Source organism: Saccostrea echinata, unplaced genomic scaffold (assembly GCF_033153115.1).
Source record: "Saccostrea echinata isolate AGI-Se365-2 ecotype Australia unplaced genomic scaffold, CSIRO_AGI_Sech_v1 ptg000009l, whole genome shotgun sequence".
Classification (NCBI taxonomy): Eukaryota; Metazoa; Mollusca; class Bivalvia; order Ostreida; family Ostreidae; genus Saccostrea; species Saccostrea echinata.
Window position 1 is genome coordinate 34,993,283 of NW_026889758.1, and position 10,841 is coordinate 35,004,123.

Consider the following 10,841-nt stretch of genomic DNA (forward strand, 5'->3'; position numbering starts at 1 on the left):
AAACGAATTTATGTATTATATAGCAGCATTCCTTAACTCATAAAGCAAATAAAAAAAAAAAAACATTTGGGGTCAACTAAAGAAACCGGATCTTACTCAAAACACCTTTACAACACGTGTTGAAAGCACTCTAGCAAGAATGGTGCTCAATTCTAAAATAAAATTCTGTGAAAACGTAGTTTATTAAAATGGCTAATTGCTGACAGGTTGTTATTTGTGCAAAAAGGGAGTAAGTAAATATTTCATAGTTCATTATCAACTATGAATATAAAAACTTAAATAAATTGGCAAAATTCTTCATGTCTTCCGTTTATGCCTTTGCTTAGTAAATTATCTTTATTTCCAAAACATGCATTTAATTAGTTCACAAAAGCAGGTTAAAAAGCATTTGGAGTTGTCCAATTATATAATTTAAACAAGGAAAGCATCGAGGGTTACAGGGTTTCACAGCAATGGAATTTTGTAACGTATTTCACTGTATTTTGTGACAATGAGATATTACAAATTTTCATTTCATTAACACTATTCTGGTAACTGCATTTTGATACAGTAATTTCTATATTTCACCTCTGTGATTAAAATTCATTAAATATATTTGCTAAGATTATATTTGTCCAAAAAGATACAGTGTTATATTCATACAGCAAAATAGTGACAGTAGCTTTCGGAGAGTTTCTGGAGACTTTATGTTTCAAAATACTTTTTAATATATTTTAATGGTGAAAATTTTATTGCGGGTAAACATGCCTTTATTCTTTGAAATAAACCACTCCTTTTATATATCAAGCACTTCAAACATATTGCTTTCTGTTGGTGACAAGAAAATTTAAATCTTAACAGAATTTGGACGATATATCTGTATAACTCTTACATGTACGTTTTGATAATGAAACATCCCTATTAGAAAATGAGACGTCTAAATGAACACAATAAAATAATTTATAAAAATATATATCTTAATGACCGCGCTATCTTTTATGGTGTTAAAACACTGCCTTGGGAATCTTTCTTACAACAGTTAATTAGGTGGAAAGAGTGCCGTTAGTTATTATCAGGTTATCAGTGAAGTACTGATCTACGTTGATGACGCATATAGAAATTTTTAATCATTCTAATTCAGTCAAACTAACAAGTTCACGGTAAATTCACTTAATTTTGACAATATTGACAACACAATTTATGGGTAATATAAAATGGAGTATCATGAATAACTCAAAAGTACTTCTATGTCTCCATTACAAAATTCTTTGATAGTCTAACCACTATATCACGATAATTCAAATCAAGGATAAATTTGTATTGGTTTCTTCAAATTAATTAAACTGAAATGAAAAAGGTGTTTTCTTAATTATATTAAAAAAAACAACTTTGTTCTATAGCCTTTAATTCGTAGGTAAGAGAAAGTTAACAATAGTATATCTTTATATCCAATCGCCAGCAATGTAACAATACGTATGTCAAATGTAGAATTAAAAAAAAAAATTGGCCGTTTTGAATCATAAAAGAACATAGCTATGAATTTACACCATTTAATTAAAATGATTGGGGGATGCAAGCTTACAAATTCAATAAGTTTTTTTTTTAAATTTTGAAAAACAGGAAACAAATTGTCTTGGAGATTCACATTTTTTAGTTTATAAAAGTTTTTTTAAAGTTCATAATCACAATATAAAGATTGAAATAATACAACAGTTTTTAAGTCAATGCAAGAACTGCCCTAAATGTTTGCAAAACATGTAAAAATGTATACCTACCTTCCTGCAATCACGTTTTAAAATTTGAAGTGATAAAGTTTTTTATGTAAACATCAAATAGTTACCAATCTTTTTCATGAGGAAAAAAGGGAAACTTAAATCTACATTTACTTTAGAAGTATAAGGGTTATGTCGTATAAAGGGTGTATTGCATAGTGATTTTACTTTAGAAGTATAAGGGTTATGTCGTATAAAGGGTGTATTGCATAGTGATTTTACTTTAGACGTATAAGGGTTATGTCGTATAAAGGGTGTATTGCATAGTGATTTTACTTTAGACGTATAAGGGTTATGTCGTATAAAGGGTGTATTGCATAGTGATTTTACTTTAGACGTATAAGGGTTATGTCGTATAAAGGGTGTATTGCATAGTGATTTTACTTTAGACGTATAAGGGTTATGTCGTATAAAGGGTGTATTGCATAGTGATTTTACTTTAGACGTATAAGGGTTATGTCGTATAAAGGGTGTATTGCATAGTGATTTTACTTTAGACGTATAAAGGTTATGTCGTATAAAGGGTGTATTGCATAGTGATTTTACTTTAGACGTATAAGGGTTATGTCGTATAAAGGGTGTATTGCATAGTGATTTTACTTTAGACGTATAAGGGTTATGTCGTATAAAGGGTGTATTGCATAGTGATTTTACTTTAGACGTATAAGGGTTATGTCGTATAAAGGGTGTATTGCATAGTGATTTTACTTTAGACGTATAAGGGTTATGTCGTATAAAGGGTGTATTGCATAGTGATTTTACTTTAGAAGTATAAGGGTTATGTCGTATAAAGGGTGTATTGCATAGTGATTTTACTTTAGACGTATAAGGGTTATGTCGTATAAAGGGTGTATTGCATAGTGATTTTACTGTAGAAGTATAAGGGTTATGTCGTATAAAGGGTGTATTGCATAGTGATTTTACTTTAGACGTATAAAGGTTATGTCGTATAAAGGGTGTATTGCATAGTGATTTTACTTTAGAAGTATAAGGGTTATGTCGTATAAAGGGTGTATTGCATAGTGATTTTACTTTAGAAGTATAAGGGTTATGTCGTATAAAGGGTGTATTGCATAGTGATTTTACTTTAGACGTATAAGGGTTATGTCGTATAAAGGGTGTATTGCATAGTGATTTTACTTTAGACGTATAAGGGTTATGTCGTATAAAGGGTGTATTGCATAGTGATTTTACTTTAGACGTATAAGGGTTATGTCGTATAAAGGGTGTATTGCATAGTGATTTTACTTTAGACGTATAAGGGTTATGTCGTATAAAGGGTGTATTGCATAGTGATTTTACTGTAGAAGTATAAGGGTTATGTCGTATAAAGGGTGTATTGCATAGTGATTTTACTGTAGAAGTATAAGGGTTATGTCGTATAAAGGGTGTATTGCATAGTGATTTTACTGTAGAAGTATAAGGGTTATGTCGTATAAAGGGTGTATTGCATAGTGATTTTACTTTAGAAGTATAAGGGTTATGTCGTATAAAGGGTGTATTGCATAGTGATTTTACTTTAGACGTATAAGGGTTATGTCGTATAAAGGGTGTATTGCATAGTGATTTTACTGTAGAAGTATAAGGGTTATGTCGTATAAAGGGTGTATTGCATAGTGATTTTACTTTAGACGTATAAGGGTTATGTCGTATAAAGAGTGTATTGCATAGTGATTTTACTTTCTTAATATGAAAATTTTCATAAAAGAAAAATTAAAAATGGAATTCGCCATCAAATTTCATTTACATGTATGAAATTCTCAAATGCTAAAAATGAGATTCATTTTGATATACCCCCCCCCCCTTTATATCATCTGATTTTTGAGAACTTATTATTAATTAAAATAGGTACAAATAACCACTTTTAAAATTTTGAGCACAATTTAATTAATTGATGATTTAAGGGAGATATTTATACTCAGTGAATGATTATCGGACAGAATTTAAATTTTTAAATTGGCAGATTTCTCTGAGAATTAGTCTATAACTTACAGTACTGACGAAAAAAGCTTCATAGAAAGTTATTTTCCAGAAATACCAAAATATATCTTGAAATATCAAATAATGAATAAAATAACTTTATTTAAGCTGTTATTCATATGAAGTCTTCTTGAAACAGCAAGCATTTAAATTTAGCATATTTTGCTTTTGTTTTTGTTCTTTTTTCAAAAGAAGATTTGGTGAAATAGTTTTATCATTTTTTGCAATATTGCAGAATTATAAACGACTACAAGATGTATTGCGTCAACACAGTCGACGCTTAGATTTAAAAAGATGCTTCACCAGCAAAATTGAGAAACTTTGCCTGCCCAAAAAGAACAAAACAAACAAACACATAAATAAATAAATGAATAATGAAATATGGAGATATAACGAACAGTATTCAAGCTCAAAGTACATTTAAACAATTCAAATCGGGAGCAGAGCAATCAAGGATCGACCTCCAAAAACATCAGAGGTGGAATCACGTGCCAAGAGGATTAAGCATCCCCTGCCGACGGGTCACATCCGCCGTGTGGTCCTTGTCATGATCGGGAAAAACCGAAAAAATCCGTAGACAATTCAGTGTGTAAATAATGGCCTAACAATTAGTATGAAAAACGCCAATCAGCACTTGGCTTGATGATAGGTTGTATTTGCTGACAGGGCCATTGTATCGACCATAAAACTTGCGAAATGATGACTTCAAACGAGACTGTTGATATCCCTGTTTCATCAACTTGTTTGTCAAAAGTTTGCCTCGTTTTAGAAATTGTTCATACGTCGAGCAGGTTCTTGCGTATCGAATCCACTGGGAGACAAAAACCCCTTATGCATAAAAAGCCAGCAAACTAAATCAAAACCTAACAAAACCAACCAAACAAACAAAAAATTAAAATAAAAAGAATCAATTTAAACAAAAACATCGACTCCTCTTAGATTCAGTAGTCTGCGCTACACAAATCTCTATCTCTCTCTCTCTTTCCCCCATACATGAAATATTGAAGTTGTAAGATTTGCATATTCTAGGCAGTTGACCTGCTTTTTTCTAGTCTGTAGAGCTTAAACGCAGTTACCTGTTTTACGTGGTAATAACCGTGACGTCCAGGACTGGGAAATTGTGTCATATTACTAGGCACGCACTGTATAATGATAAGAGCTCTGACAGAATCTGGGGGTTCTCACTCTTTCGCCTTCTCCTACACTGTAATCGTAATATTTTTGTTCAGATAGTTTATGTCCCTGTTCTGGTTTTGCTTTCATTTTGTACACACAAATCTAATTTATAACTGTCGGAAATATCGTTTGAAATACAATAAAAATAGTAAGAAATTGTATAGCACACACACACACACACACACACACACACACACACACACACACAGAGAGAGAGAGAGAGAGAGAGAGAGAGAGAGAGAGAGAGAGATTGTTAATGTGCACTCAAAATTTGTTTTACATTCTTCTACAGCTAATATCACTTCAGAGGTAAACTATGAAGTACTGTGGAAAACAGCGAACCTCAGCCCTGAGCCTCTGTTAAGGCTTACACTATTCTCATTTTATCAGAGACACTAAATTACAAGTATGCAGTATAAGCGATGATAAAGTCTATTATATCTAAGTGTTCCCTGAATCTTACTACGGCATTTACGACACCTCCATACCAGTACTCATAAAATGTATCACCCTTTTCTTAGAATTCTATAACTTCCATATTTTTGTCCCCTATATGCAAGTTATTTTTCTAGGAATTATGTTAACATGTAAAATATTCAACTAATTTATTTAATGTTAACATGCAATGTAACATAATAAAATATAAATTCCATAAAAAGGACTAATTGTGGCCAGATTTGATATTTATCTGCAAGATATAATTCAATTATGTCAATTTGTGAGATAATATAGTTATATGAAATTTGATTATGTCAATACACTGTTTATGCTGACATGTTAAATTTTTGGTTAACATGCAACTTAAATAAGATTAGGCAACAAGTTGTTTTTGTCTACGTACAAGAAACCTGTATCTAATTTATGACAACATCAAAGTTTCTGTTACCAACAACAGCTTCTTTAAATAAACTTTAATATTTTTTAGCAAAATTTGTACATGACAATTTACAATTTTTGCATAAGAAATATTAAAAGAGAACGATTGGATAATTATGTCCATTTTCTGGGAAAGAACCTAAAAATCTTCTCCAGAAGGTTCATGTCATAACCTACTCGAACTCCAGAGTGATATTTCACCAATATGGATACAGTAGTCTGAGTTTATTTTTAATTTTTATTTAATATTTAATATTTATTTACCATATAACTTGAAAATTTCAACTTTCTCCATTCGTGTTTTCTGATAATGTTATCGTAAAAAATGTCTCATTTTACTATTCTAACAAATAAAACATAATCAAATTGGTTTAAAAACATTTGTGGGGAGAACAAAAGACTTCAAAAATATACGAAACACGACAGGTATTAAGTATTTACTTACAAGTAGTCGTAGACTAGTACTGTAATTTTCTTTCTTAAAAAAATTGTAAAATGAAATAATTTTACCTGAATGCCTCTGGAATCATTTTTTTTTCTTCAATCTGCAACAGAGATCAAAGATGTCGTATAGTGCAAAAGTTGTCATGACATCGTAAATCTTAACCAAATTAATGTGTGGGTTTATTAATAAACTCTAAACAGGCAAAAATTTTATTCTAATTATAATCAATTCTTTTAACATAAAACATGTTTTCATTATTCAAATCTGACTTAGTAATTCTACGTAATTAACAGTCATATCATAAAATTCATATGATAATTTAAATAATTGATTGATTGTTTTCAGAGGGAATTAGTAAGCGGATGGTTAACAGTCTGTCAAACTAGGCGTTAAACAGAGGTTTCCCATTCACGCCAATCAGCGCTCTCCGCACGTACGCCAGGTGTATAAAAGGATTAATATACCTGCAAAGTGAGACACTGCCTCCGGTGATACAAGAATCCAAGGTGCGTTGCCTAAAATTCTCATCTTTCTTAGCTCTATATGCCAGTTTTTAATGGGGACTACTTATTAATTTGATAGATGATGGTTTTATGATCTTGGATTCAGAGAAATGAAGCAGTTCTTTCACTGTAAAAAGCAGATTTTCTTGGGATAAAAGCTTTTTTTTTTATTAAGAGCAGGAAGGGAAAAATATGTGTTTCTTTAATTGCATAAAAAATATATTACCAAATTTGACTTACACTGATTCTGCATATTGAAAATTTTAAAAGAAAAAAAGGAACTCAAGTAAATACATAGGTAAATAAATAAATGAAATAAACCACCAATAAAATTAGAACTGAAACAGTGCAAACGAAGTTAAAGAATTTGTTATGTTATTTAGATGCGGAAAGGACAAATCAACCTCCTCGCCTGCTTCTTAGCAGCGGTTGTCTTGCCGCCATCGTTGGGATTAATTGAAGAAATACAAACACCCCGTGACATCTTAGAATGCTTGGCATACAAATCTCAGAATGCTTCCATCGGGGAAGTGTCAGGACGAAGTATACAAGATTTCTGCATCCGGAAATTTACCCTGGAGACTCAAAGCGGAAAAGAGAACTTTGCTCAAAACATCAGCACAGAAGGAGTCCAATACCTGAAATCTCTGTTCCGACAATTGGAATCCGAAGTACATGACCAAAAGCGCGGGAAAAGACAGGCTGGAACTTGGAGAGTACGAAGAGAAATCCGAACTCTCTCCGACGCTGAAAGAAACAACGTCTTCCAGTGCTTCCGAAGACTCAAGAACGATTACGTAAGAAAAAGTTTTTTCCCCTTTATGTTTACTGATCTATTTAATATTTTGAAATTCTTTTTAAAAATGAAGCGAAAAACCTTTCATTATTCTGATCATTTCTCTAAGAACGATTGTAAATGAATAATGACATTCCATGATTGACGTTAACGTTGACTTGCCTCGGCAACTTTTTTTTAATCATGTAATAGATAACACACTTTTATTGATTTCAAAATTAAAAAAAGAAAACACTTAATAGATTCAGAAACCGCAGATTTACATATTTACCTCATCATTCTAACCATAAATAATGTTGTAATGGAGCTTAGTCATTCCCCATCAATGACTAATGGCAGCAGCCAACTATATATATATATATTGTTAAAGAAAAAAAATTGAGGAAGAAAATGAAATCTAAGCATAGATATAAAATACAGAGACCTGTTTATTTATTTCAATAAGAATTTTACCCCCCCCCCCAGAAATTAACCCCAAAAGGTGTGTTCATCCCTTTTGGAAAAAAAAATCATCCGATCCTTGTACCAATTAGACGTTTATGAGCACAAAATTTTTTTCTGTAGTTTCTAATAATTAATCCCTACATAAAAACCCAATCAATAATGATACTTGAATGTAAGAGAATTTTCAACTAATTTGTATTAATAATTTGTTTAGTCTGTTGACCGAAGAATGAGCACTTACGACATGATTGCGTCCCTACACTCCGGACAGGCCGCAAGAATGATGCACAACGGACCCGGCTTCCTGCCACGTCATATGATTTACGTACTTGTGTAAGTTCACAATTAAAATCATCATTATAATCATTATTATAATATAATATAGTGATAAAATATATATTATAAATCATTATATAATTAATAAAATATAATATTTTACAGAATGGAGACAGCTTGCCGTATCCCCATGCCTTACTGGGATATGACCACTGACAGTGAAATGATGGATCCAACTCAGTCTGTTGTTTGGTCTGATCTCTTTTTTGGTCCAGGAAACGGCCCAGTTCTGTCAGGACCTTTTGGTCGATTCAGGACACCCACTGGAACTCCAATCATCAGAAACATAGGATCAGGTAACTAAATAACGTTAGCTTTCTATTTCATATGTAATAACAGAGCAAAGTGTAAACGAAGCCAAACTCTTTTAAATTCCTTATTTTGAAATGTTATTTACATTCTCATAGGTGGAGCATCTTTGGCTAGAAAAGCTGGTATTAGAGCCTTGTTGTCCAGAAGAAGAACATTCCAAATTACTGAACCCCAGCCCGCTCAGAGTATCTTTTCTATTGAAAATCACCACAACGGTGTCCACAACTGGATCGACGGTTACATGTCCGGCCTGAACACTGCTTCCTGGGACCCAGTCTTCTGGTTCATACATTCGTTTTTCCAGCTTCTGTGGGTTGCTTTCAGAAATGGACAAAGAGCCAGCGGTATTAATCCTGAAAGAGACTACCCAAGAGGCGTCAGAGTTCCGTCTGGTCATGAGTTCTACCAGAGAATGAATTTCATGCCTTTCATGCGACGAATGACAAATTTGGAAGGATTCTCTAGCAGATATGACCGTATTGTTCAGTATGCTCCCATGCCACGATGCTCAGACGCCTGCGGTGGTGGTCGTTATTTTGTTTGTTTACGGGGAGTATGCGTCTCAAGATCTAGACGAAGGCAACCATTTATGTTTAGGGGAAAACGAAGCATAAACGCTCATGAGGATCAGTTGGCAGATGAAAATGTCAACCCAAACACAACCAACTTAATTCAATCTAATGAAGCCGCCTTGTCAACACTTAACAAACCATACCAAAACACATTCATGATCAACGGAAAGGTAGATGAAGACGCTTGGGCATACATTCCAATCAGGGTCTTGTATGAAAGACCAAGGGGTTTCAACTTCCACACTTCATCACCAAGAGCAACAAAAAGAGATATGTATGACCCAGAGAACTTTAAGAAGGAGGCAAAGAGAATAGGACTTCAGAATCAGGTCCAGTATAAACAGCAGTGTTCTCCATCTGGGTCAGGAGCAGGAAAAGTATTTGTGCAGTCCAGTGGACTCAATTATGCAGGTACATACAAAGATTATGCAATTGTTGATGAAAGGCAACCGGTGACGTCAGCAATGACTTATATTGGATTCAAAAAGCCTTTTGACTCCGACTCTGAACTTATCTTAACAGCTTATGACACTTGCGGGCGCATTTGTCGGCCTGCGTGTCCCGTATACAATCATAATCGTGAAACCTACAAAGCTTGCTCTGGGAGTTTCCGGATTTCTTCAAGGTCACCACTTATGTTTAGCTCAACCTATGGAAGCGCAGTGTCAAATACATGGAATGTTAGGGAAGGAATGGAACCAGGTTGTCAGAGCAAATCCTTGCCTATTACATTTGTATGTGACCATCAAAACTCCTGGCCTTGGGAAACAAAACTGTGATAAGACTAAGGGTAATATAGATCTTCAAATGAATCCTTTAAGTGGACCTCAGAGAACAAAATTTTAATAAATATTGTTTATTTTATATATATATATATATTTTTTTTTAGAAAAAAATGTTACTATTTTAATAAGTTATTGATTGTCTTTTTAAAAAATGAATTATTGTGATCTCATGGTAGAAAATTAATTTCAAAATATTCAATTGCACTCAAACGTACGCAGAACACTTTTTTAAATTCACATGTACTTATATCAAAGGTTGATGAAAAAACAATACCTTAAAGATTAAAAAAACACAAACACTCGCATCGAGTATTGATCTTCCCTCCATTCGTGTATTTGATTGTGCAAGTCTTTCAATTGTATAATTTATTTGTTTGTGTGAATGCAGGAACTGAATGTACTGAGGCAGTGTATTTGTTTGTTATGTAAAAGTTAATGAAAATAAAAAAGAAGAAAACCCGAAAATTATTCTTTGTGTATTTTTCTCAAACATCGATTTCATCATAACATTGAAGCAAAAGTAAGCACCTTTCAGCGTAAAAATATATTCTTTACCACAACAGAAAATCTTCTACGGCGTCTTCTCTTGTGTTCAGACAATGGATAGCTCTCGTGGATACAATTATCAATTGTGTCCATTTATTAGCAGGCCTGAATTTGTATTATGAAGCAGAATGTATTCAAATTTTAAGCATGAAAACAAGTCTCTTGTTATGGCCTTAAATTCTGCATATTCACTACATCAACGATGTTTTATCATTTAACAATATTCATTTTCATTCATACTTTGATTTGATAAATCCTACTGAACTTGAAATAAAACAAACTGACTCATCAATTTATTTTGGATGTTTTATTACAGGAA

At 32.8% G+C, this 10,841-nt stretch overlaps 1 protein-coding gene across 1 annotated transcript; it reads left to right on the forward strand.

Annotated features, from left to right (window-relative positions):
- Positions 1-6,578: 6,578 nt before the first annotated feature.
- LOC133182274 (tyrosinase-like protein 2) lies at positions 6,579-10,441 on the forward strand. The gene is made up of 5 exons (XM_061317055.1): positions 6,579-6,734; positions 7,115-7,528; positions 8,186-8,304; positions 8,413-8,603; positions 8,715-10,441. The coding sequence occupies exons 2-5, from the start codon at positions 7,115-7,117 to the stop codon at positions 9,968-9,970; spliced, it is 1,980 nt and encodes a 659-aa protein (XP_061173039.1). The 5' UTR covers positions 6,579-6,734; the 3' UTR covers positions 9,971-10,441.
- Positions 10,442-10,841: the final 400 nt, after the last annotated feature.